At 40.9% G+C, this 27956-nt stretch overlaps 1 protein-coding gene across 1 annotated transcript; it reads left to right on the forward strand.

The window, feature by feature from the left end:
- Positions 1 to 232: 232 nt before the first annotated feature.
- Positions 233 to 27748, forward strand: DPT (dermatopontin). Its single transcript, XM_010396036.4, has 4 exons — positions 233 to 575; positions 11165 to 11290; positions 20550 to 20657; positions 26349 to 27748. Exons 1-4 carry the CDS (start codon positions 277 to 279, stop codon positions 26413 to 26415), a joined length of 600 nt encoding a protein of 199 aa, XP_010394338.2. The 5' UTR covers positions 233 to 276; the 3' UTR covers positions 26416 to 27748.
- The last annotated feature ends 208 nt before the right edge of the window (positions 27749 to 27956 follow it).

Here is a 27956-nt window from a genome sequence, read left to right on the forward strand (position 1 = left end):
TAGCTTGCTGTGTACAGTAGCCCTGCAGTAAAGGATCACAGATGGTTTGTGGTGGTGGGAAGACCCTGTTCTTAGGGACTGCAGACTTACTGTACTTGCAGAATTCCACCTTAAAAGTAATTGGACGTTTCTGTAGCTCTGAGAAGGTTTGCTAAGCAATGACACACTGCACTTGGATCTGAAAGCACAACATCTGGAAGCCAAATGTTAGAGGCGATATAAAAGGGCCAGCCCAACAAACCAGAGGGGCACTTCTAAGACAGGAACATCTTCAGGATGGACATCTTCCTTCTCTGCGTGTTCCTGCCTCTGGTGACTGTGGCATGGGGCCAGTACAGTGACTATTACTATGGTCCCTATAATTATGGAGATAATGATGAATGGGCCAATGTGTACCGGCAAGGTTTCAACTTTCAGTGCCCACATGGGCAGGTGATCGTGGCCGTCAGAAGTGTTTTCAGCAAGAAGGAAGGCTCTGACAGACTGTGGAACTATGCCTGCATGCCAGCATCCCAGAGCCTCGGTGAGCCGACAGAGTGCTGGTGGGAAGAGATCAACAGGGCAGGAACTGAATGGTAGGATAACCCCAACCATCCCTGGAGGGCACAGCCCTGATAACCCCTGTGGAATGTGGGTCCTAATATTGTGGTCAGAACAATGCAAATGCATATTAATGTCACAATAACCAGCAGGCTTCACTGCCCTAAGACTCATTAATCACGATGCATGGGAGGTGACCAGCATCACATTTGTCTTCTCTGTAGCAATTTCTTGCTGGAGGGTGTCAGTGTGCTTTACAAATGCCGTGTCCTTTGGTCACTCACAACCTCAGCTGTGAAGTGGTTCAGTCTTGCTATTGTTTCAATGATAAGGAAAATGAGGCAAGAACCGTTGCTGAGGAGAGCATAAAGTCCCTCTTGAAAAGCCACATTGAATCAGTGTCTAAACGGGGGAACAAACTGCAAAACTCCTCATTCCATCCTCATGCTCTTATCACTAGTAAAAATAATCTCTGTATTGCACTGGCTCTTTGCTTTGTGTTTTTGTTGCTAGTCTTTTTCGCTTAGGCATAGACAAATGCTGTTTTCTAGTTGTGCTGTTATTACAGGTGCCAAAAATCCACACTAACAAGCAATGGTGGTGGCATATATATCTGTATGTTGATAGCAGAATATCATGTTAATTCCCTAATACAGTCAGTTTGCTTAATTAAATGCTACATTTTCCATCAGCCTTGGAGGCAAAGGTGATCACATAATGCGACCACCATAATTTCTGGAAATAAGTATAGTATTTCATATTTGGGCAGAATACCCAGTATTTAATTATCTTCTGGGTTTTTTCATGAAATGGGAAACAGAGTTTTGGACAACTCTAGGATTGAATTATTCTTTGGACAGAATGAAATGCATGCAGGAATGAGTATTTTCAAATACTTGTAATCATTTTGTTCCAGAAATTGCAATGTGATTTTTTTAATTTTGTTATGTGGGAATAGGTTAGCAATGAAATGTGAAGTTCCTGCTTTTTAAATGATTCAGAATTTTGTTCTGAATCATTCATACTCTTTCATTTACCACATGATACACACCTATGGCTGATGCAATTGCTAAGGGAAAAAAAGATTGACCCTATACTTAATTTTGGAATAAGAATTGGAAAAAAGGGGGAGAGCTGCAAAACAGGCAGAAATAAGACATTGTGATAATCCTGGATGACTTCTTCATTTTTTATATGTTGATGCAATTTCTATTTATTGCATAATAATTTTGAATTAGACATTTCTTTTGTTCAAAATAAACTTATTATTCTCTTTCTAAAAATCCCTGGCAGCAATTGCTCAAGTTCACTTCTCACAAACAGGATACTGTATAATTCTATACAGAACATTTTCTTCTGATGTGTAACGATTCATCACCATGCTCCATATGCTTAGCACGACTACATCCACAGTGTATTATCTGAATCTTTTTTCCTTCACCTCTTAAAAAAATCTTTTCACTTTGTCCTCTTTGTTGCCTACTTTTTTCCTATAGCAAACCCTATATTTTCTCCAAATTTATTTCTTTTCCAACCCCTCTTTAATTGCTGAACTATGTTTCTCCCCCTTTACTAGCTTTTGGAGTTATTTTAGTATTTCTTCACTAGCTCACATTTCCAGTCCAACATCCCTACATCTCTCTGCCTACTCTGCATAGACCAACCTTCCTTCCTTCCTTTTATTTCCTTCTTTCTCTTTCTTTTCTTTCTTTCTCTTTCTTTTCTTTCTTTCTTCTCTTTTTCTTTCTTTCTTTCTTTTTCTTTCTTTTCTTTTTCTTTCTTTTCTTTTTCTTTCTTTTTCTTTCTTTTCTTTTTCTTTCTTTTCTTTTTCTTTCTTTTTCTTCCTTTCTTTCTTCCTTTCTTCTGTTTTGGGAGCAGGGGAGATCAAACTGATTAGTGAACACATATCCTTTTGCAAAGGTGAACTTGTACTCCTAGTTACTTGGGCCATTTCCATAAATCCTAGCCAGCTGTTCCTGGTTGGGTTCTGCAGTTTTCAGTTTTCCACCCCCGGGGCTGAACTGGTTGTATCCGACAGTGCTTCATGGGGAGAGGCTTTGCTGTAAGCCAGCACATCCCTGGCCATGCCAACACTGCTGCCCAAAAGCCCAGCAGTCTCATCCCAGACTGGAGTGAAAGCGTAGGCAAGTGCAATCTCAAATGAATGTGATGGCATGGATATATCCTGGGGGACCTCTGAGGTTCCTGCCTTCTCTCTTGGCATTCTTACTTCTCATAGGTGCCCCTCTTCTCTCTCTCTTCCACACCCACCTAATTACTATTTGGAGCCATCCGCAATTCTAAAAAGATTCACTCAGTAATCAAGTGGGACCACAAATATGAGTCACCATCTGTACCATTAGCTCCTGTTTGGCCAGCTCTCTTCCCTGCTGATCTCCCAACAAACCAATCTGTTGGTGAGCAATATATCATTCTCATGTCAGCTGACACAGCACTCTGTTGGATTTGCAAGTTCGTTTCCCATCCTTGTAGGATGGACTATAATATTCCTTCTTCAGCTCTGTCTCACACAGCATTTTGTCTCACCTTGCACACCACACTGAGCGATATTCAATCACTTGTACCACCAGTAACTACAAGTCTGTCAAGTTTTTACCAAAATTTTGCAGAATCAATTAGGTTAGAAAAGACTTGAAATCATTGAGCCCTACCTGTGACCAAACACCACCATGTCAACTGAGTGCCACGTCCAGTCTATCCTTAAACGCTTCCAGGGATGGTGAACTCCACCACCTCCCTGGACTACTGAATTCTATATAATACTCCCTGGAGTATTAAGTAGGATTAGGCCCAACACAGATCCCTGGGGGACACCACTAGTGACTGGGTGCCAACTGGATGCAGCACCATTCCCCACCACTCTCTGGGTCTGGCTATCCAGCCAGTTATTAATCCAGGGAAGAGTGCACCTGTCCAAGCCGTGGGCTGCCAGCTTTTCCAGGATAGTGTTGTGGGAGACAGTGTCAAAGATAGTACTCTGCTGTAATTTTGGCTTTTTATTCTTTGCCCTACCTTCACTGAGAAATGAGAATGAGCTTGCTGCATCCTTTTGTAAAATCTCTTTAACTTAATTATAGGTAGCAGCTATGCCTTTCCCTCACCCACACACCTTCACCCATGCTTTTGCTTTCAGGCTGAACACATCTCCATTCTTCTAGTTCTCCTCTGGAGGTTTTATATTCCAGCACTCCTAAGCAAGCACTGATCATACTTACAGCTCTTCTCTGAATTCCCTCTGGTTTCTCAGCCAGAACTCTAGTCAGAAACTCTAGTCTGGCAGAAACACCAAAAAAATAACCTTTGACAAATTATGCTTATGGCATTTCAAATGGTGATTTTCAAATTACCACTCCTGACCACTGTGCAGCTGCACAATAGAGACAAACCCAAAAGAGGTTTCTTTAGAAAAGACAATAAACAAAGAAAAGCTAAAGAGAGAAAATGAAGAGGGAATATAAAAGAGAGAAGAAAGAGTCTCCAACTCATTATTTTCTTTGGCCTTTAGCATTTGGGGCAAAATGACAGAAATGGATGGGGGGACCATTGGGATAGGAGAGTTGGGAGCAAGAGGGAACCACTGGCAGAGCTTCCTGGTAAGTTTGCTTCCTTCACTAACACTAGGTATTGTACAGACTTGGAGAATTAAACCGTAAAACTTTGAATATTTCAGATACGAAAAAAATGATTCAACAGAAAGAGGACAATGACACGGATCCACATTAGGCAGCTAATGCCTAGTGATGCTTAGTTTATGACCTTTGCCTCCTTCCAGGGTCAATGGAGAGAACAGCTTCTCTAAAAACTTCTCTCTGGGGTACCCCACCTCTTTCACAAGCAGACTCATGACAACTAATCCATTCTGACCACTACCTGGAATTACCTAGTGGCATTTCAGAGTATATCTAACTATGGTGCTTCACTGCATAAATGCATCCCTGAAGTTAGTCATGTATGTGCATACACATCTGAAGAGATTATGTGCATTTGTGTTTTGCTGAAAGGATATGAGAAGCTTGTGAACCTGTTACAAGACTCAAAGGGGAAATTGTGGCAATAGATTGGATCAGATGACCAGGAACGCCTTCTCAGCTTCATTAATCTGTGAATGTGTTTAAAGTTAAGTACATGTACAAAGGCTTTGTTGAATCTGTTTCACCATCTTACTCCTTCAGAGGCTATCTGCTAACCAAGATGATACTCAATAGAGAGAGAACAACCTAGAACAAGAAACAGTTCCTGGATACTTTGGAAATACTCATGTCTGGAGTAGGGAAAAGTCTCCAGAACAGGCCCTGATTCCGCAGTCCTACTAATTTGTATGTTGCAACTTCTCAAAGAATTCTGTTATTTCAGGGAGCACAAATTCTACATTCTTATCTCCATTTGTACTGGAGAAATATTTACCTTGTTTAAATATTTCACCACCTAAGTTCTGAGTGACTGAGGGTGAGACTGTTCTTCACTTCTTTGTTGAATACTACATAGTTGTCTCTACAGAGCAGTTACTGTACAAAGTATTTAAGAAAAACTGCTTTTCTTGCCTGAAAACTATCACACCAAAAGACAGGGATCACACAAACAAAGGAACCAAAGCTTGCAAGCGAAGACAAGCAACTTTTCCTTCCAGGAAAATAAGTTTCATTTACACCACATAATAGAGATGAAACCATGCCATATCCACAATATACTCCCAGTTAGCTGTAAAGCACAACGCCGAAGCATTTCCAGCCAAGAGCTATTTACTCCATGTTTATTGCCTCTTTTCCTTGCTTAGACTTCTGAGAAAGTGGTTAGATGGGACTTGGAAAAAACAGATATTCAGATTCTCCCTCCCCACTCCCATTCTCTCTCTCTTTTGCCCACAAATTAGGTGCAAAGACAGACTACTGAGCAAAGGACCTTCCCATTCAGGCTCTGGCAGCACACTTTGGTATATCAGTAGGAACTGGTTTTGTTCCCAATCTCCGACCAATCCCAAATTTCAAATCTGAGGCTCTGTTACCCAAACCCAATAGTCCAGCTGCCCTTTGAAAACGTTCCCATTTTTGCTATCTGCACAAACAAGTTAATTTTCTCCAGAGCCCTAAGTTTAGGTTAAAGAACTAGTGTTACAAGTCCATTTAGCACAGCTGCAATGGACTGAGTCCAGTGGGAGCATCTGAGGAGAAGAGGAGTGTTTCTGTAGAAAAGGAGGCCTCATCAGCTACTGTCAAGAAGAAATCAACAGGGTGAAAAGGGCCTTGCCTTCCCTTGAGTCAGGGAGAAAAAAGTAAGTCATAAACACCCCCTAAATGAAAGAAAAAGATTGCTGAAGATGTCACAGATGTTGTCTTTGGCATGTGGAAGTCATGACAACATGTCTCAGCACCTCACAACAGATAAGGAAGACTCCTCATAGAACTGGCTTTTAGAGACTGACATGGCCTAATCAAACACATAAAAGTTTGACACTGAACCATGCAGTAAATCAAGTCCCTCCTGATGGGAGAGAATTTGCTGAAAGTCCTTGCAAGGAGTTTCAAAGATAAACCGAGACTTTTCCTTGAGTTTCAATGCTTCCAGATAGTTGTTTATTAAGTCTTATCAGAGGAACAGAGCCACTAGTGTGACCCAGGTACAGCATAGAGCACAGAAAAGCAGGAGTGAGCTCTAGTTATCAAGATTTATACAGCTTTTAAAGATATTTTAACCAATAGTTACTAAAAACGTACATTATTTCCACTTTCCTACCAATTATTCAGTAACATAACTAGGAACTGCAGAATTTTCTATCCAATCATTCCAAACTACTTTTACTGCAGAATATGGAGTAGTAGAAGAAGGAGAAGAAGGTTTAGAGAACAACAACAATCCTCCATTTTGATTTTTTTTACTCTTATCTATTTACTACAAAGAGAAGCTCAAAACCTCTAAATTTTTCACCCTGTGACAATCTTACATAGTAGTCTATCACCTAATTCACACCACTGTATTTTCTAGTTCTTGTCTGACTGTTGGTAATTTTTTCCAAGGTTTGAGGCTAAAACAGTGTTGTTCAGGGGGGTAAGAACCCTTAAAAACAGGCAGAGAAATATTCTCGGCACTCTGGGTTCCTACATAAGTTGTTCCCTCTGTCTGGGTGCCAGAGTTGCAAGTGTCCTGAGCCTGCCCTCAGCCTCTTATTTCTCCCAATTCACCTGTAACAGACCAACCATTAAATTTGCTCTCATCATGCAGTTAACCAAATTACACAGAAGGAGGACAGTCCACAAAGATAACTCAGGAGAGCAGTATAGGCCCTCCCTCCACAGGGACATGGAATGACACTCTCGGGTTTCCCTGTCATAAGGAACAAATCACCCTCAGTGCAGCATGACCCAGTGCCTACTGAGCTGTGTCAGCCTCTGCATGTCTCCAGAGAGCTTCAGGGAGCACTATCCCAATCAGTGCAGCAGGAATCCAATGCAGGTTCCAACAGCACCACTACCTGCATCTTGACTTGGGCTTCCCTGGGTAGATTTGTAGTGAACAAGCTTCCTCTTTGTGTTGTCATCCTCAGGATAACATGGTGCTTATGTACCTGAGGCACAGGGAGCCTCAGAGGGAGGTTTACCACAGAGCAACAGCATTAGATGGGACACAGCACTCTGGGGCTGTGTTTAGCAAAGAGCAAAATTAAAATGTAGGTGTAAGAACTGGTTCAATTGCTCAAAACTATTCTATTCTTGTAAGCACTATTTGTATTCAGTCCAGCAGGCAGCTGTTGAGTCAGCGAGGTACACACTTGGCTGCTAAGGCTCTTAGCGATGTTCGCAAATAATGAGGCACAATTGAAGAGGATCTCTAGGGTGAAATAGGTCATGCACAGACCCAAAATTCACATATGCATTTTGGGCGGGCTTGCTTCACACCAGCTCTTGTTTGGTCTCACAGATAAAAGCTCACCAGTGAACAACAAAAGCAGTTCTGACCTGAACTGCATCTGTAACATGGATGCATGCTTTAGTTGCTTGCCATGACAGAACTCAGCTGTACCACGCTTGTTAACCAGTTCAGAAGAAGATTTCGCAGATGAGAGCCTTTTCACAGGAATCACAGCAGGCCAGGAAAGTCTCAGATACCATATCCCTGTTACTACACAGAACTCCCCCCAGAACAAGGCTTTCTATGGAACACTGCAGACATTTCCCACAACTGTACCCAAGGGAAGGGCAACTTCCCATTCAAGAGCACCCGGTCCTCACCACCAGTCTTCTCACTCCCCCCCACCAGCCAGCTCGCCTCCTCTTCTCCCAGTACCAGATCCAAAAGGCAACTCTTCACGCATCGCAATTTGAGCCAACTAGAAAAAGAAAACCTAACCAATGCCAAGTTTAATCCCACACAGTCCCAACCAGTTTCTCACGTTCTTCTGCATTCACCTTGTAAGAGGCATTTTCCTTTCTTCTTAGCAATGTCAGGATTTCAGGAGTGAGGAGAACTCTGAATACTGAACCACCCTTTACAACAAAAGTGCTAAAAAGTGGGTCTCATGAAATAGGCATTTTTTTGATTTGGCTATAAATCAAAGTTACTGAATCACTAATTTTTATTAACACTTCTTGCTTCAGAATTTGCTGTGACAGCAGAGAAGGAAAAAATTCTGACATATTAAGTGTTGTTTGTGCACACATTAGTGCATAGAGCAACCGACTGAAAAGGTGTGTGGGGAGGGGTTGTTTGTTTCCCTTGAAGAATTACTTTCTGCTTTTAGGAAAGTGGCCAGCTGGGAAAAGGAAAGAGAAGGAAATATTTTATATGAGCTCACAAATAAGCACTCCAGGTTCTGAGATCATTTCTTCATTTTTGAAGGAGTATCTGGATTTTACTGGAAAATTAGAAAGATCAAGGAAAAAAATCTTACATTATCTCAAAGCTAAAGAAAAGTACTTCAACATCACTATTATCTTTCTTTTGATAAACCAAATACTGAGCTTGAATAACAGATTACAGGACATTGCGTATGAGACAGAAGCAAAGAGAGAGACATGAATATGAGCTTTAATGTGTATTTCAAATTTTACTTTGAATTATGTTAAAACAAAATGGCAATTTAATTATTAGACATGGCTTATTTCCAGCCATACTTTCCATCTAAGAAACTAATTTTTAAGGTAACTCCAATTATATTTTTTTAAGCAAACTTATCATGAGAAGATAGAATCAGAATAAAAAAAAAAAAAACACTTTCCTAAAATCTGGTACCCAAATATGTGTGCATGTAAATATATGAATGTTACACTAGCTAGGTTTGTTTCTCAATTCACTATAGAGAGAAGTGTCCATGAGTGATGACATCTCTTCCAAAAAGAGTCTTCCCATCACAATTGGACTATATTAGTAGAAAAAAATGTGTCAAGAAAATAAAAACTGTTGTAGGACAAAGTGGGAAAGAGGACAGGACTTCCCAGACTGAATGTGAGCAGGTAGGAAGAGAAAAGAAGGAAGAACCTCCTGCAAAGACAAGTATGAGCAGGAATATCAGACGCTGATCAGTGAGGATGGGAAATTGCAGGGCAGCGCTGAGCTTCTGAGAGGAAATGCAAAGGAAATGGAGAAATAAAGTGCTCCCATTATTACACCTAAGTAAAAGAGCTGGAAAATCTCCCAGGGAGGACTTGAGCAGCACAAATGCCGGTAACTGGGAAGGGTGAGAGACAGAAGAAGATGAGGGGCAAGTTTGTTGCTATTTTACACAATTTACTGCTCATCTTGCAACAGGTACAACCAATCCCCATATTGCTGTGTGTCGACCATTCTTCCATCAGGATAACACCAATCATCTGCAGCTATCCAATATGTTTACAGAGTCTTAGCCATATGTTCCTATGGCCTATGTGCCAAAAAGCAGAGCAACTTCCTATCAAAGTCCTGCTGAAATCCTCTGAGTGAAAGCCAGACTGCCTTACTTGGTGTGATACCATAGCAACTCAGAGTCCCCTTCATGATTTAACTCTGAAGGTCCTTGAAAGAGTCTCACAAAGCACAACAAGTACGTGTGGCCCCATCAGCGTGGGAGATGCAGGGACACAAACAAATGTAAATACTCGTCTGAACAACAGAACACAGGGGAAGGGACATAGAGAAGAGACCCTTGCATTCAAAAGTGGAGGTTGAAAATTAAGCAGGGAAATTCATCACTGCACTGGTCAAAATTGATCAGTTTTTCAGTTTTTGCATACAAACACTTGAGCCTCACACTGTCTTTGCAAGCACTAACACCCCTGTACAAAAACGAATGTCTTTCCAAACGCCAGACTCTGATAGATGATGTTCCCTGCTGGGAACTTCAGGTCATTAAAATAAATCATGAGGTCATTGCATGAAAGGAAGGGAAATTTTTGGTATTTGTTAATCATACAGTTACTTCTGAAAGTGTCTTTCGGATATATCATTGTACTTGATTTTATGAAATCGCAGAGAAAGTGTGCTGCAGGTTTTCCTTGATGAAAGGAAAAGAAAGGAAAGGAAAAGCAGTGGAAGAAATGTCATTCCTGTCATTTTCACAATAGGGAAGCAATGAGTCCAGGAAGGTGCTTGAGAGGCTGAGCACTCAATAGCTGAACGAATGACCTGCCTGTTTCCATGAGCTCCTCGTCTTTAGTCTCCAAGAAGCAAGCTATTCAAACTGATTACCACTTCAATTACTTTGGGTATCAGTGTTTAGGTGTTGTAGGGTGTGCAGACAGAGAAGCATGCATGCTTTGAGACCATGTCGATTCCACCTGAAGGCAGTGATTCACACATATGGCAGAACTGAGTACACAGAAAGCACGAAGCAGCAGATTTTTCTTTTGAAAATCATCATAAAATTTATGTGAGTCTTAAAATTCCATAACATCTGAATCGCAGTTTTCCTTGTGTGATTGCTATCAAATCATGATGTTATCACATGCTTAAATATTTTTAATAAAGATTCCCTTCTCCTGGAGACACATAATTGTGAAAGAAAACAATTAAAGAAGTTAATTAACTTCTTCTATTAAATAGCTTCTAAAGCTTCTTTTTTTTTTTTTTTCTTTTGGGGTTTTTTTGTTTGGTTGGTTGCTTTGATTTTTTTTGGTTTGGCTTTTTCTTTGGTTTTTTTGTTCAGTTGGTTTGGTTTTTTATTTGGTTTTTTGTTTGTTTGTTTTTGGTTTGGTGTAGTTTGGTTTTTTTGGTAGAGAAGCAGCTGAAAAGGTTAGTTCAATAAAGCCCAAATCCTCAAATACCAACAGTCATAGACAAAAGTATTAATGGACTATTTTGAAGTCACTCTCATGATTTGTAAATAGTTGAGAACACCAACAACAGCACAATCTTCTTTCCTGGTTAGCATACTAGAATGATTAAATACTTTAGCCAGATTAAATCATTTTAAACACAACATAAATGTTAAGACATTAGTTAAATACTGCTGCTTTCTTATAGAAAAGAGTTACTCAATACACAGCAAGTGCAAACAGTGCTTCTCAGCACAAAGTCAAACCCTTAACTTCCACTCTGTATCAAAAATGTTAATGCTGTTTTGAGAAACCCTTGAAACTATCAAGTAATCTAATACCACGGTTTCTTTGTGTGTTCTCTTCTTTCTCCTCTTTATTAGGTATCAAACCTGCTCAAACAATGGGCTGGTGGCTGGTTTCCAGAGTCAGTATTTTCCATCGGTGCTGGACCGTGAATGGCAATTTTACTGCTGCCGCTATAGCCGGAGGTGCCCATATTCCTGCTGGTGAGTTCAAGCAGACACCAAACCTGGGAGCCTCTTTCCCCCAACAGTCCCTATGAATGTCTTTGGCTGCTTGATCTGTCAGAAACCTTGTCTGAAGAAGAGTTAACTGTGCTTTAGGGAGCTAAAGATGTTATTTCCAGTCTGCTATGGGGTTCTTAAGGATCCATGGCTAAGAGAAGAGAGTAAGGACGCAGTTACACTGAGCAGCAAAATGCAGTAGCTGGCCCTCAATGAACAGGCCTGGGGTTCAGCATCAGCCTAGCTGTGCTGGAAACCATGACACAAGTCTCCTAAGTGGAATGACATTTTCCCACTATAAATCCAGCACACTTACAGGAGTAGGAACATCTCTGGGCTACACGTTTGTGCCACAATGACTTACAGGAGTGAACTTATACCAGTTACCTCAGAAATAATATTACTAGTCCATACAACTATGCTTCCTCTCTCAAGACTCTTTAAAGATCAAAGTCAAAATGAGCTACTGATCATAAACCCAAAAGGAAAAGGTGGTCACATCCTAACAGAGTATCACAACTGGTGCTGGCAACTTCTCAGAGACTGTGGAAAAATGAGCTATGCATCCCAAGCTTCCTGGTTTCTCTAAAACACACCACAGATGTGGTTTCTCTAAATTAAAACCGAAGACAGGAGCAGACTGTATAGAGGAAGCTCATATTGCTCCTGTCCATTCTGTCTAAGAGAACTCATAATTTTTTGCTCCAGGGTTACACTCAAGTTAAATTCAGCTGTTCTCAGGGATTCAAAGAATAACCCACCCAACCACAGTTTTAAAAAAAAAAAAAGAAAGTAAGTAGGGGGAGAAAAAAGTAAATCTGTGCTTGAATTTTTTTTTTCAGAACTCAGCTTTGAAGTAAGCTTCCCATTGAGATGCATACAAACTGTTTATGTGCCTGTTGGTCTTACTTGGCTGGCTGGCTACTGGCCAAATACAACAGCACTGCCTTGCTTTTCATCCTTCAGTCTCCTTGCAGGCAGGAGGAAAAGAAATGTTTTTATTATTATTATTTTTAAAGTCTTTAAATTACAGGAACTCTGTAACAAAGTCTTTGAACATTCTTCTGAACATTCCTCTGCCTCCTTTCTAGACATTGCCCACGGATGTTCTCTACCTGTAAATAAACAGGCTGCCCAGGCTCTTCCCTCTAAGGGAAACTCACTCAGACTTTTAAGCAGTTCTTTCAATCTCTTGTACTCCTCTAATATTACATACATTTTCAGAGAGAGAACAGAAATCTCTGACTTTTTTTGTTATTGTTGACAGTTCTTCTTCCCTCAGATGTTGTCTTGACAACTGGGAACAGCTTTGTCTCTGCTTTGCAAATTGACATTCAGAGTAAGGCAAATCCTAATGTAAATGTTGGGGGGTTACTGAAGCCTTTAGTTCTCATCTCAGCTGCACAGAGACTCCTATACTGCCCTTCTATTTCCAACAGTGACAACACTCTGTTTTTATGCTTGGGAAAGAAAACTTTACGCAGTTCACCTGCAGTTCCATGCAGAAAAGGCAGCATTTCAAAGAAAGGTGAAGCGTTTTTCCCTCTAAGCAGGGTAGAAATCCCATGTACTCACATTCTTCTGAGAGGGGAGAGCTGTAAAACTGGTGGGAAGCCGTGTCACCTGGCTTGTGAAAAGCTTCTGGTGCATAGTTTGTGATTATGGGTTCATTATAAAACCATTCTGCCTTTGGAGTTAGCAAGGTAAGCTCTTTCCACATACAGTTATCCAAATTAGGATGTTATGGTCTGGATGGACAGACAACTAGATGAGTTAAAATATGGTGGTTTAACAGGCTCAGAGAGCAATGGTTAAAAGGTGATACTCTGCCTGGGTGCCTGTCCTGCTTAATATCTCTATCAATGACCTTGAGGAGGCATGCTGGCCAAGTTTGCATATGACACCAAACTGGGGGGTGCAGCTGACATGCTTGAGGGCAGGACTGCTGCTCAGTGGGATGTAAAGAAAACTGCTTCTTCTATGAGGACAGATTGCTCATTGAGGCTCCTTGGACACTTTCAAGACTAAACAGAATAAAGGCTGAGAAGCCTGGTCTGACCTTGTGGGTGACCTTGCTTGGAGCAGAGGGCTGTAGCAGAGACTTTTTGAAGTCCCTTTCTGCCACAGTTATCCTGGGGTCCCACATAGGAGAACTTTTTACTGGAGGACCCACACCATGTAGATAAAGTCTCCCCTCTAGAACAGTGGTCTCTCCTCTGTCGTCTGCTGGGAATGGTTTGTTTTCTGGTTTGCTCCCTTTACCCTACCTAGACAGTGTACGAGTACTCTGGGCGAGTACTGTGCTAAGCTATAACCAACATGAACTTCACTGGGGTAGTGTGAAACCCCGTGCTTTGGACTAACTTTTACTTGTGAAGTCACAGATGTGACTTGTCTGAATTGTTAAACTTCAGTGTACGGAAACCAAACTTCCCATCCCCTAAGCTCAGGAGATCTCACAACCTAACTTCCATTGGCGTTTCCAAGTTATTGTCACAAGACCCTTGTTCACGCATCACACTTCTGGTCTGTATCTTGCACTCCAGTTAAGATGCATTTGACAGAAAGAATGTTTTCCAAACAAATTGCAAAGTAGTTCTGGGCTACCATGGGTAAGACCTCACACTGTATATGCATATAAGACACAACAAAAATGTGTGTGTATGGAGTATCATTATTTATTGCAGTTTCTGCCCCAAACTATAATAGTATTTGTTCTGTTCCAGAAACTAGTTGTCAGTAAAGTAACTGTGGAGAAATGGCAATCAGCATGCTGCTGACTCCTATGTTTTGGTTGAAGCAGCTTATTTTCATGCAAAGGCTTCTATTAGTATATGACTATGTGGAAAAGTAATTCTTTCCTCTTCCAGTTGTCTCCACAGAGGGCTCTCTGGCAAATATAAAAGCAGTAAGACAGCTGATCCTTATGGATGGTTTCTCTTCTGCTCCAGGATTACATTCCTCCTGAAGTGAGATGACCCTACAATGAATAAAGATAGGCTTTTCTTATGTGTATGAGCCACGCAACTCATTTGTTAGAATTTTCCCTGGTTTTTACACCTAGAACATTCCTGTGTTTTTGAGAACTGCTAGTATTTATTGGAATACTAATTTATAACACCATCATGTTGACTGAAACCAAAACTTTGCTTTCACTTTGCTTGATAAAATGATTGAACTCAAATACATAAAGAAGGACTTTATTTGGCAGCACTTATATCCTTACTCTTTGAACCCAGTAGTTCTGTTTCACAGCTCATCTTCACACCATTAATTCCCAGTTTACCTCTGCAGTAAACTCATTTTGAAAATAGATCTACTAATCTTTTCCAGTCTCATAGTTTTGCACTTGCTTTGTAAATTTTTTTACAAGTACTTAGTTTTCTTCTTCATCATGCCAAGACTTGTCATGGATTCTGCACATTTTTAACATACTGAAAATGATTAACATTCCTCACAGGAGGCAGAAAAGCTCTCTTTACCTGGCTAGGGAATGCTGCCACAGTAAAATAAACTGTGTGCTGATTTGCACCATAAAGGAAGGAAATCTATCACAGATGCAGAGACAGTGTCACTAAGTGGTCCCATTAGAGCTCAGTTTTTTATCTTTGCCAGGAAATGGAAGCTTGACTCCATACTCTCAAAAGCAAACACATGTCACAGAGCAGCCCCAAGTCTGCACAGATTGTTTATGCATGTTTCCCTTCTCCAAACAACGAGCAGTTCAAATGCCAGAAGGTCTGTCTGGAGCTGTGACTGCTCTCTGTCATGGTGACACTGTCCAGGCAACAATTACATTTTCCAAGAATTATGGGGCTTAAAGTACTTCTTTGTTTTCTTGACTCAACCTGCCACATAAGACATATTGAAAATGATCTGATCCAATGCAGGTTTTTCAGAGATAACCAGTAGCAAAGATACAAATCCAAGAGATGAACTCAGAATAGATGTCATGGAAACATACAGTTCTGGACAACCCAATTCCTCTCCCCTCTTTTTCCATTTTTTAAAAGGTATTTAACTGTTTGGGGGGGTGGGGGGCGAGTTGTTTTATTCTTTTTTTAATATTACCCATCAAACACAACCTTACAGTTCAATCTGCTGGACTATCTTCCAGAGATATTTTAGGAGAAACACATTTGCTCTGACGTTGGAAATCTGGCCAAGTTACTTTGGACATATCTTTCTTGAGGAACAGGCACAAGCTGCCCTGAGCTCTCTGCTGCTGCTTGTACCTGCATTGGACAAGCTCATGCAGGCCTCGAAGAACTGTGATCCCGCTGTGCCAGCCCCGTGGCTCCTCAGCACCGGGAGGGCTTGTGGCTTTCAGTGTGACACAGTGGGAACGTAGGAGCAGTGACGTGTCTCTGTGGATCTATGAGCTCAGAGCCTGGAGCCTAAGCTCAATCCCAAAACGCATGACATGGCCACACAAGAGAACTTCTCATCTCCAGAGAACTCCAGGACACCTCTAGTCCCCTAGCAGCCCAGCAATCTGGGATCTATACTCAGAGCATTTGCCGGAATTTCTGTAGACAGCTTACTAAGACTTTCTTTGGCTTTTCAGCATAGTTTGCATTTTTAAAAGCAGATGACCTTTGTCTTCCAGCTGGAGGAAGAGTCGAAATTGATTAAAGAGGCATATGATCTCCATGTTCACTGAATGTAACTTGAAGGCTTGTGGCTCTTGAAAAAAATTTCTCCTTTAGGAAAGACATACTCTTGAAGCATTTGTAAACAACATCTGAAAGTAAGGCCATTCAGGGGACACTCCTTGTCCTCAAAGGTCAGAAAGTTAATGTCAAATCTTATGTTTTCATCTTGAAATGGAACAGCTCTTTCTTTTGGCTGTGGCATTGTTAGAGGAAGAGTTCAGCAGCAAAGAGGAAAATGAAGGTTAAAGAAGAGCCATTCGCCTTGCTAGCACTGTAGTTGCACAAGAAGTGAACAGTGTAAGATATTCCAATACCCTGTACTTACTACAGGGAGTAAGTATATTCAACAACTGGAGCCAGAAACTGTGAGTTCTACTGCTGACTCTCTCTGATATTTTAAAAGACTCATTTCTTTTGTCTGCTTGGTATCTGAAAGCAAGGCCTACCCATAGTTCCCATTTATTTCTTTAATTAGCAGACTATACATATTAAGGCCATTGGTGCAACTTGATCTTCTTATTGGTAAATAATAGACTCACAATAACTACTTCTGAAGTCAATTGTTAAGAATGCCACAGATTACTGTAGATTAGTACAAAACATTCTTCTCAGTGCTCAATGAGTAACTCTGTGCTTTCTATAAATCTCTACCATAGCAATTCTTCACCATGGAAAATAAACATCGCAGCTATTTTCAGATTAAAATAAAAACAACAGTAACCCTGGTAAAGATTTAATGCCTTTTTTTCAATATCTATCCTACCCTAGGCAAGATTTATAGGATTATAGTGAAATACATTAGAAGAACATGTGGATGGTTGAAGCAATGCAAACCACTGAAAAGATAAACCATTCTACATCAACTCTATTCGAGCTAAAAATGCCATTATGAAAACACCTTTTTCTGTCACCTTTTCCTGCTGTCTCACACACAGGCCAAACTACTTACACCCCCTAGCACAAGATTTTCTTTCCTAGTCTTTAACATAGAATTACCTTCTTTCTCCTCTCTTGACAATGCCACTGGTGCTCCAAGCCTCTTGTACCCAAACATCATACACCCAATACTATCCAGCAGTAGATTTGAAAAGCTGAACCAGAGTTCGTCTTTTGTGTATTTTCTTGCAAATCATACAGACTGAAAAGGCTACCAGTTTTTAAAGGTCTCACATTACTCTTTGCTCCCCTACAAGTCCTTCCCAAACACCCGTGTGTGTATCTGGGTTCAACAAACAATTCCACTAAATGCACCCTGCTAGCCCCTGCCCCTCGGCCTTTGTTTGGCAACAAATTACTCAGTGCCTAGAGCCCACAGTCGGTATAACACAGGTCTTCTCACAGCTGCCTTGCAAGCCTCTTTGCTAGGGCCCCTGTTACGTACCCCCTCAGGCACCACAGGCACCCCGGCTTGGTCATACAGGTCTTACAACACCCCTAACAGCAGCAGCAGCTTTGAGCACTTGGCAATTCCCATACTTCTCCCTGCTCACCTAGCCCAACTCTCCTTGCTATAGGTTCAGGGCCAGAAGTGCTTACAGGGCACTGTGAAGGTTACTGTGGATGGCTTTTCCCAAATGAGAAACCCATGGACAGGCAAACCCTCACTAACCCGGGCAAAAACTGTCTCGCACTCGTTTCGTGACTCCTCTCAGGTACAAACCATACATTGCCACAGGTGGCTTACAAATGCTACCATGTTTGTAAATAAGTGATGTGTCTGCACACTGTGATAGGTGACTCACAAGTTGATAGGCACTTTGTATGCATTAGTGAGTAAAACATTTAATATTTTCAGTTAGGTACTTGATAATAAGGGTACAGACCACGCTACAACAAATCCTGAGGGAACTGCTGTCCTGGGCCAGGCAGACCACTTTGGGAAGACCCTCAGTGGCTGTCTTAAATTATCTTTCTCCCCTTAATGATGAGAAAACCACATAGTGACTACCCCTATGCATTAAATACTAGAGGATCTCTAAGTGCAGACACATTTTATGTGAATTACCCTCACGATTCAAAAAATGGAGATAATAGAAAAGGAATGGGATGCACCACAGAGTCCTGCTACATGGACATTTCCTTCTAAAGAACACAGTGCAAGCCAGACAACCTTGAAATTCAGGGTCTTAGGGGAACAGTTTCAGACATGAGTGCAGCAATCATCAAAGAGAAATGAATTAGACAGACCACACAGACTCATGTGAACTTGAACACTGCTGTCATAGCACTATTTTTAATTTTTCTCTCCCGAACAAAAGGAGTCAGTAGGCATCTGTCTATATAACAAGACACACTTCAGAGCAGCTCAAGTCCCCAAATAATATATTTTCTGTAATTGCATATATTTGCTTTTTGAACATTTCTTAGCAGAGGAGCCTTAAGAGGCTGCATGGTAATGTGGAGAAGTTAGTAGAAAGGGAGGGGGAAATGGCAGCAGTCAGAAAGAAAAGAGAGAAGCTAAATGAAAACTCCCAATGCACTTCAGAGTAACACTGCATGCTTCTGCAAAAGGTCTGTGAGACCACAGCAATTCAGAAGCTTATCATCAGATCTACTTTTCAGCTGAGAGGCCCATGAAAGAAGTTCCAACAGCTGACTCTCAGTTCTGTTTCTGAGCAGAGCAAAGAGCAGCGTTTTAACCTTGTGTTGTGCACAGTCTCCTCTGCCCTGCACATACTGCTGGTCAAGATTACAGAACATTTTCCTTGCTGAGTGCCAAACAGATGTTATGAAACACATTTGGTAGAACATAAAAAAACCACACGTCTTAGTGTCTTCTCATAGTAGTAGCTAAACAAAGCATCAAAGCCTGGAGTTGATGGGAGAATGCAAAATTAAATCCTGGTCCATACCACATTTTTAAAACCTTCTATGACCCTGGATTTTCTGAAGATGCGCTATCAGACATTCAAGGTCCAAATTAGTAAACTAAATATGGGGACTCTCCTCTGGCTGAGGGAACAGCGTACATGGGTTCTTCTCTTTTTCCTAGTCTGCAGCAGCTGTCTGCATGACCTGTGAAATAACTGCTGTTATTTCTTACCAATGGCAGAGCACTGTGAGGGCTTTGCAAATCCATGTGTCCTTGGTCAGAGCTCTGACAACAGACACTGTGACCAGGCCTGATCTTCTGCTTCCCAAACACACTCTGGGATGGGTGTCCTTGTACTATAACTCAGAATCTGTGTGATGAATGTCATGGCCAAAGGACAGGAAGCATGATATATTTAGATGGAACAAGATATATTCAAAGAAGTTGACTGATTAGACTTGAGGCTCTTATAAGGCCATGCTTGAATGTCACATGCACACCCATTTTTCATTTGTCAAGGAATAATGATTTGTTAGGAACGATGTTCCAACTGAATGATGCTCTTTCAAAAGCTGAGTATGACCTGGAAAGCAACCTAATAGTCCAGAGTACCTCAGTTTTCAGGTAAACTTTCAGCTTCTGCGTTCTCCAACACTTACAGGTTTGGCCTCCAAATACACCCAAAACACCTCATTATAAAAACTCCAACCCATCCCAATAGCTATATTCCTAGTGAGTAAAATATTGAAGGCTGTGCTTAAATTCCATCAATTGACCAAAATGTAAAGATGCACAAGTGCTGACTGGAATATGCGCTTGGATTACCTTCAAGCATCATTCAAGTACTGCTGCTGGGCTGGATTAAGTCAGGAAAAGGTTGTCAGGATTTCTGTAAAGGTGCCTTAACCCTGTTAGTCTCAACAGAAGCTGGGCTGTTTATTTCCACAGGAACAGCATCTCCCTTACAGGGAACCTGATTCTTCCCTTTGCCATTTCAGAGAGTAGCTGACACAACTCCACTAGCAACTCCCATGTAAAATGGTGTAATACAAGGAGTGCCAGGTTTCCATTCAGACTTCAGACATAATGTTGACAGAAAGTACTGGTCAAGCTTCCAGCCCCTTCCTGAATCTGCTCATTATCTGTAAAATGAATTACAGATAATTCCCTGGCTATTTCCCAGGGAAGCAGCAATCATAATTTGATTAATAATTGAAGAAGCACTTTGAACTTCTCAGATAAAATACACTCCACAAATATCATCCAGGCCCATAATTTTACATTATAAATTAGGCAGAAAGAGGAAACAACAAAGAGTAATGGACTAATTGTTACAGTCACTTAATAAAATTCATAAATGGATAAATGCTTAGAGTCATTTGACTTGGCAACATTTACTGCAGTCTACAGCTGCAAACCAAAGAGACTCACAAGAGACTGGAGCAAATCCCTGCAATAAAGACATAAGTAGTAGACAAGCTTTATCTTCTTGTTCAGATTACTTTTACCCTGGGTCTGCAGATGTATATACACATATTCCAATACTCCAGTTTGCTCTTAACTATTCTAAATTTGCTGAATTTTATTCAAATAGCTACCTGAATTAGTTGCATAGATGAGAAAGGCAGCCTCGTGGGACTCTATCTTATGGTGCTGTTAAGAAACAAGAACTTCCAAAGAAGCAGGAAAAACCTACTAATTGAGTTGTATTCATTCAACTGGACTCCTCTATAAGATGGTGAATTATATTATCTTCTTTTTCCTTAATTCAAAGGTTAACAACAGAATATCCAGGACACTATGGAGAAGATATGGACATGATGATGTACACTTACGACTATTATATCCGTGGGGCAACCACAACGTTCTCTGCTGTGCACAGGTTTGCTTTTCATCTGTTTCAGTAGAAATTGAAAAAAAAAAAAAAGGTCTGTCTTTTCTAATTCCCCCCAACAGTTCATGGCTACACACCATCTGCTGTGGTACTCAGCATCACACTGTACTTCTGAGGACCAAAGTTCACAGTACATATGATTCATTGCCCAAGGTGGTATATCAGGAGCAGAGCATCTTCATGCTAATGGGGATCATTTGCCAGGTCCATCTGAGCAGTGAAAAATACAGCAGTGGTAGGTTGGGCTGAATCTGACCTCCACAAAATGCAGCAGAACTTCAGTACATTTTCTCACCTACCTCTATTTGGAGCATATTTCATTGAGCTCACTAAAAACACCCTCTGCTGTCAGGGACCTGTTTCGGTCCACTTTTCTTTGCAAAGAAGCAGGGAATCTGCCAGCATGCAAAGTTAAGACCGTACAAACTGCAGTGTGAATGTTGTAAACTGCCCAATCCATTTCAACACAATTCTAAGAGGTTCAAGCCACACCAGGAACTCAGGAAATGCAGTGCACCTCGATCCTTTTCCAGTAAATGAGTTAACTACATTTTCTTGATCAGTCCTGGTTATTTCTTGGCATTTGCTAGTCCTCTTGGGAGAGTCCCTGTGGCTAGTGAAGTCATAGTCATGCAAATGGATTCACAGGTTTTCTGCTTAGTTAAAAAAGAGTTTCTCCCTTTTTACTATGCACAACTGCAAAGTTTTAAAATTTGGATTTAACATAAACTCCAGACTGTTGCCTGCCTAGGGCTACAGAGATCCTAACAGCAGGTTTAAGAAGAGTGTAAGCAGTCCTTGAAACCTGATTGTGGGAGAGGGATCTTGATTCTTTCAAGCTGACCTCTAATACATCAATCATGAGCTATTTCTTTGCTGATGTCTTTTATCAGGCATCTCAGTCCAGTATATTAGTGCATTTATTATCAAGCACAGCACAGACAGCAAGGCAAGGTGTGCTGCAATGCTCTGCCAACACTGGCTACATGAGGAGGAGGAGAGAAGAGAGAAGAGAGAGTTTAAAGACACCACTATTTCAAGCTCTCTCTAATAACACTCAAAGCAGCCAAAATACTTTTGTCACTGTAATGCTCTCAGCTTGCCGAAGATCACTATAGGGATCCCTCAACCAAAATGCTACCCTAAAATAAGGAGATTTTTCCAGAAATGACAACACATTGTAGGACTGCTGCAGGTCCATAACTGCAATTTCCTGGCTAAAATACATTATCCTGTTTATTACCAAATGGAAGCCGTGTCTGCAAATTCTTCCTACAAGTGGAAGAATAATTTTCACAGATACTTGACCCAAAGGTATCGATTTATCGCTTTAGATAAAGAATTTACAAGGTCGTAAGGGACAGCCCTGTTCTGGGCTTTTCCTCTAAAATATTCCCCAGTGCTATCCTTAATCCTTGTTCCTTGTGGTTGTGGCAGAGACTCAGGGAAATAATGCAGACAGTGGGTATCCCTGCAGCTGGAATCCAGACTCCATCGGATGTGGACCAGGGTAAAGTCTGGAATCACAAGGACAAGCCTGGAAAACAAAGCAGCTGAGGTAGCCTATGCCTCTGAGCAGATTTCTCTCTCTGCTGAAGGCAGCCTTCAGAACAGAGTGGCAATGGGGGGACTGGGCAGGAGCAGAGGCAGCATCAAGGGAATGTGCACTGGGAGTCCTCAAGGGACCACAGTGCCTCAAAGAGGAAAAACCCTCAGCACACCTTTGTCCTACCACTGCTCTGGTGGCAGACATAAACCTGCAATAGTAGCAGGTTGAAACTACAGAGAAAACATTTTATGAATTGCAAACTAGAAAAGTTTTCTGTGCCAAAGAACTTTCTGGCCCTCAGCTTCCAGAATGACTAGAACTAATTTGTGTTGCCAAGTGAATGAAGCGAAAAAAAATTCTTGCTTCATCAGTTCAGAATTCAGATTTAGGCTGTAACACTCCTCCTGAGCAGTATGAATCACAAGAGTCAGCAAAATTTGTCATCCTTAATGGTTCTTTGCAGCTCATGAGGCAGAATAGGAGCAGAAAAAGTCTTCTGAGTCTCAGCCTGCCAGGGGCATGCACATGTTCCACTTGTCTATGTGAACGTTTTTTAATTGCTCTTCATTTTCAAGCATATTAAACTTGTGTCCATACTATTTAGTTCATGATGGACAACGTTCTCGAGCTAACGAGAGGCAAACAAAAGCCTCTGAAGGTATTTCAGTTTAAGCTTTCCCAATCACTTCAAACTGGTAGGTATTTTTAGACTTTTTCAATAAACTTGCAGAAATCATATCTTCCCTTCCTACTCCCTAAGACATTGCATCACTGAGGTCACTGTTGAGACAAAGATATTTGAGACAGCATGTGGTGCTTGTGGCAAAGGACACAGAAAGTTTAGAATGATGTTATCCCCACCAACACTTCTGTAATCACTCTCTGTGAGTTTCCATGCCTGTGTATCAGGAATGAATGAAAGAGTTGTTCATCATCAAAGGTTTTAACTGCTCCTTTGTGGAGAACAGACTTCAGAAGTGCTTAATATTTACATTTTCCAGTCTCATTTTAAATAGGTCAAAAGGAGAAAACAACTGTCTATAAAGCAAGACAAAAGCAGCTGCAAAGAATTAGAAGAGGCCAGAAGCATCTCTGGGAGCCCATTCAGCAGTGTGGTGTGGTGATAACACTGATGCAGACAGGATGACCTAAGGACATAAATAAGGGAACATTTGCAGGGAAGGGCAGTATCTTCGTTAGACAGACTGATACAGTCAAATTTCAGAGAAGGACATGGGGTATGTGAAGCAGGTTGTAAATAACTGAAACTGCCCACATACACAGGCACATTGCAAACCATTTGCAGTATAGCTTCCAAAATTAAACCCACAAACCAAACAACAAAATACCTTCAGCCTGAGCTCTGAAGCATGCCAAGTGGTGGCTTTCTGGTGGAGCATTGTTATGTGGCTGTGATCTGGTTGGATCAGTCTCCTCAGTCCAGAGAGCACCACTGGAACTTTCACAACCTAACCTGCAGCACGTATCTTGGACAGGGAGGTGGGAATTACCAGGCCTTCTTGGTAGGTGCCACAGCTTGTCCTTTGCTATGTAGTATAAAAATAGCACATGCAGACTGTCATAAGCTCATTTCTTTTACAAAACTGTTCTCTGCTCCACTTATTTGGGTGATCTGGATAACCAGTTATTTCTTAACTGCTCAGACATCATCACTGAAAAATAAATCGACAGCCAGATACCCCGACAGTAAAGCAGGTTTGAAATGCCGAGACAAGCTGGACACCCACCAAGCTCAGCTGAGCTAAATTATGGGGTATTTAAGGTCCCTAATAAGTTTCATATGACCGAAGAAAGAGGATTTTGTCAAACTCAATATGAATAGGAATTCACAGAATTTTTAAACTGAATTGGAAACAGATTATTCAACAATATTTGGAGATAAAAGAAATTTCTCTATACATCAAAAATTCAAATCTGACAGCACACGACAGCTGGAAAGCAAAAGTGACAGTTCAATATTGATTCTTGAAGCCAAGGAAAATGCATGAATTTAGGAACTGGGAGGGGACGACACCTACAAACTGGTGTTAAGGATCTGCAAAGGCAAGTTCAGATATATTCTAGAGTATGCCTCATAAGGCAATTCCTGATGGGATCTACATCCCCACTGGTAAATTTGTAAGGGATCTACAAATTGGAACAGGCTGATAACTACTAAATTAAGCACACAGCAGCAATAGCACAAAGAAATTGCCTGCATCCTGAAAAGCTGGGCATATATGCTTGAGTTCAAACACAAATAACAGGGGAAAAAGAGGTAACACGCCGTTAAATGCATCAACAATGTACATACATGCTAGTGTCTGCAAGTCCAACTGACAGCTTTAGAAATAATTCTGTTCCAGTATTTTAAAGCATGTTATTAATTCAGGTGATTAAAATACATTTATTTTAAAGACCTTGACTTTTAATTTCACAATGTCTTATTTTAGAAAAATTACTTGACCTAAGATGTTGAGCTAAAAGTCTCTCTGACAATGGGTGCTAGTTTAGCAGACCTTAACTTTGACTAATATAATCCTATTTTCCACAGACAAGTCCTCTTTATTTTTTCTCTCTTGGTAACTTAGTGACCAAAAGAGTAATAACTGTCTTTGAGGAGCATGCACATAGACCAAATAAGGGATTCTTAAAATAAAGCTAAAAATGAATCTTGCATTTCATTAACCTTTGGTAACAGTTTTATGGGGAAATTACAATTTAAAAACATCTAGGAAAGATCTAAAGAAAACCAAAGCCAAACACTGTGTAACTGTTACATCAGACTTGCTGATGAGCATGAGACAGACCCAGTTCCAAATGACACTCAAGATAAACTGGTGGTTTAGTAGCACAGTAAATTTCCAGTTAAAAAACCCTCAGTTAATGAAAGCTGCAATGTAGGTATAAAAGGTGTACCTACAGGGCTTAAGAGTCAAATTAATCTTATTCCAGGACAGAGTCACACAGTCAATGACACCACGTAAGCACAGTTAATACCAAAATCTGGGCTCAGGGGCCTCAGCACATTCCCGAGGGGCAGCAGTTTGGCATCAATTTGGTGTTGAAATGCAAGCTTCCATTAAATCACCCCAGCAGCACTACCCATCCCAAGCCTCAGCTTTAGGACATCACTATTAGCAGAATCCAAGCTTTCAGAAACGTCTTGGAGGACTACCCATTACCAGTATAAATAACAACTGCCATCTACAAGGACTGTACTTTGGATCTAAATTCAAGTTAGCCAGTATCAAGCAGCTTAAATTCAACTCTCCCTCCACTGCAGGACAGTATTTGGTCCGCTGAACTCACATCTGTTTGTCAAAGGAAAATTTAATGAACAATAAGCTAAGGTGGAAATTAAATTTGTAGCCTGTTGCATCTCTTGGACACTAAATCACTGGCCTCCAGTGTTGAATCCCACTGCTCCAGTCAGGCTTCCTACTAACAATTGTTAGGTTTCCTATCACTCTCTTGAGAGAGAATACCACTCACAAAGTGGGAAGAGCATAAACTCTCCTTACATTCATAAACATTACTCTTCCTCACATGTGACTTATCCAGGATGAGAAATGAATTTCATTTCTCTCACTATTGATTCCTTCAGATCTTTAATAAAGGACACTAACTGAAAGACCTAGTAGTGAAAGACATTAAAAAAAAAAAAAACCAAACCAAACAAAAATGAAAAATGTGAAATTTGCCATGTGGATAACTCCCCTATTGGACATAGCTTGAAAATCACTCATGTACTTTTTACACATTACTGAACAATATATGACATGACAGTAACTTTTGACAGAATCATCTTTTTCCTCTTGGTCACTGATTAAAAGCCAGTTCAGGACTGATCACCATCAAGATTCACTGTCTTCTGAAGGATATTCAGAGACCTGCTTCTTCAGAGAGCTGATTTTCTTACCTTTTAAAGGAGTGTGAAGGAACTGTAATTATCACACATATTTAATGTCCTTTCAGCCCATAAAAACAAAGCACCCAGATGAAAGTCAGTTAATGGCAGACAGATGTTTTTGTTGCCACAATACCTGGTATAAAGTTAGTCTTACTTGTAGAGCATCTTCTGCAGTTCTGGCTCACTAATACCTCTCTCTTGTCTCTCTTTCATGCAGGGATCGTCAGTGGAAATTTATTGTCTGCAGGATGACAGATTATGACTGCCCATTTCAAAATGTTTAAAAAGATTGAGTGTACTCCATTTGGAAAGCTTGGGGACAGACAGGGTGGGATGAGGATTAGTGATTACAGGAGAAGGTCAGTTAGGCTCACAAAAAAAGTACCAAGACTCATTAGCTGTCTGCTGAAGATATAATTCCCCTCTGGAGCTAATACGTAAATTGCCAGCCCACATGCTTACAACAGTGAATTCAGAGGATTCTTCCAAGCTGCACTGACAGTTGTATCCCCCAATTAAATTTGCTTATGACAAACATGCTTATGATACACAAATCTATGGCACATGCACAGTTACCTTTCTTATATATACATATAGCCATTCTAAACATGTACAACTTCCTTTCACACAGAAACTCTGTATAAATGGCTTCCCAGCGCAGTCGCTCCAAATGAGGTGGAAATATATTATACACTTCTCAACATACGCTAGACTTTCCTGACTTCTACTTGGAATGAATCCAGTGATCCCTACCAGCTTCTCAGAGTTTAGTAGCTGGAGGTGTGCAGAAAATGGCATTGGGAGGTCTCTGATGGGCTGCATCTGGTGTTACCTGTTACGGCCCTCAGCGTAACTCCACTGCAACAAAGGTCTGCCCACACAGGGGAATTCCGAGTACTTACAACAGAAAGATATTAATAACTGATAAAAATGAGAGTAGATCCATCAATAAAACCAGAAATCTAACCCAGCTTTACTGAGAGTCTCTTTTATATTGTCTTAAAAATCTCTAATGACAAGACTAACCAAGAGCTCTACTCTGGGCAAAGCCAGGAATAGGTCAGGCCACTCACTCTCAGTAAATATGGATACTGCATTCTTCAGGAGTCTGCTTTTCAGGTGGATTGGGTTTCCTCTGTGGGTGCCTGTACAACATCCATCTGCCTTTGGTAATACATTCTTGGCTTAGAATAGACAAATAAAGCTAGTGACTTAGGTGACCTTATTTCCTCCAACTTGCAAATCCTATTCCCTGTAAAGTATAAAATAACCATGCTCCAAGACTGCACAGCACTTGTGCAGCTATAATCCAACAAGAAAGACTGTTGATCTGTTTCAGGAAGATCTGAGATAGGATTTTCACTCTTGAACAAGCCAGAATTTAGGGTTCAGTTTCTTAGTTGATGACTTTAATGGTGAACTTAGCAGTTGGTGGTGGTGGCTCAAAGGTCCATGATGACTCCACGTGCCAATTTAAGGTTGCAATGCTTCATAGGAAACAGTGGTGTGAGCCAGCAAGTTTCCATATTCCAAGCATTTTTAGCATGTTTACAAGCATACCCTCAAGCATGAGCATTAAAACTTCACTTGTCCAATAAAGGAATGATAGATTTTGCATTGCTGTAGCCTTGTTCTTTATTGATTTTATTTACACCAGCTGATTAATTTGCGCACAAAGAAACCCTCTGTCACTCTCAGAGACCACAAAGGTGATTAGGGAGTTCTGTGAGAGCCAGTTGCTGAGATGTGTAGGTAAGAGTGAGAAAGATAAATTGATAAGCTCAGGAAAGCTGGAGAAGCTTGTTCACTGACACTGGTAGGCAGG

Source organism: Corvus cornix, chromosome 1, assembly GCF_000738735.6.
Source record: "Corvus cornix cornix isolate S_Up_H32 chromosome 1, ASM73873v5, whole genome shotgun sequence".
Taxonomy (NCBI): Eukaryota; Metazoa; Chordata; class Aves; order Passeriformes; family Corvidae; genus Corvus; species Corvus cornix.

Excerpts from the sequence above, each read along its gene's own strand:
- DPT (XM_010396036.4), top strand. The coding sequence starts at position 277 with ATGGACATCTTCCTTCTCTGCGTGTTCCTGCCTCTGGTGACTGTGGCA. Across the intron at positions 576-11,164 it reads AACAGGGCAGGAACTGAATG|GTATCAAACCTGCTCAAACA; the intron begins GTAGGATAACCC and ends CCTCTTTATTAG. Across the intron at positions 11,291-20,549 it reads AGGTGCCCATATTCCTGCTG|GTTAACAACAGAATATCCAG; the intron begins GTGAGTTCAAGC and ends CTTAATTCAAAG.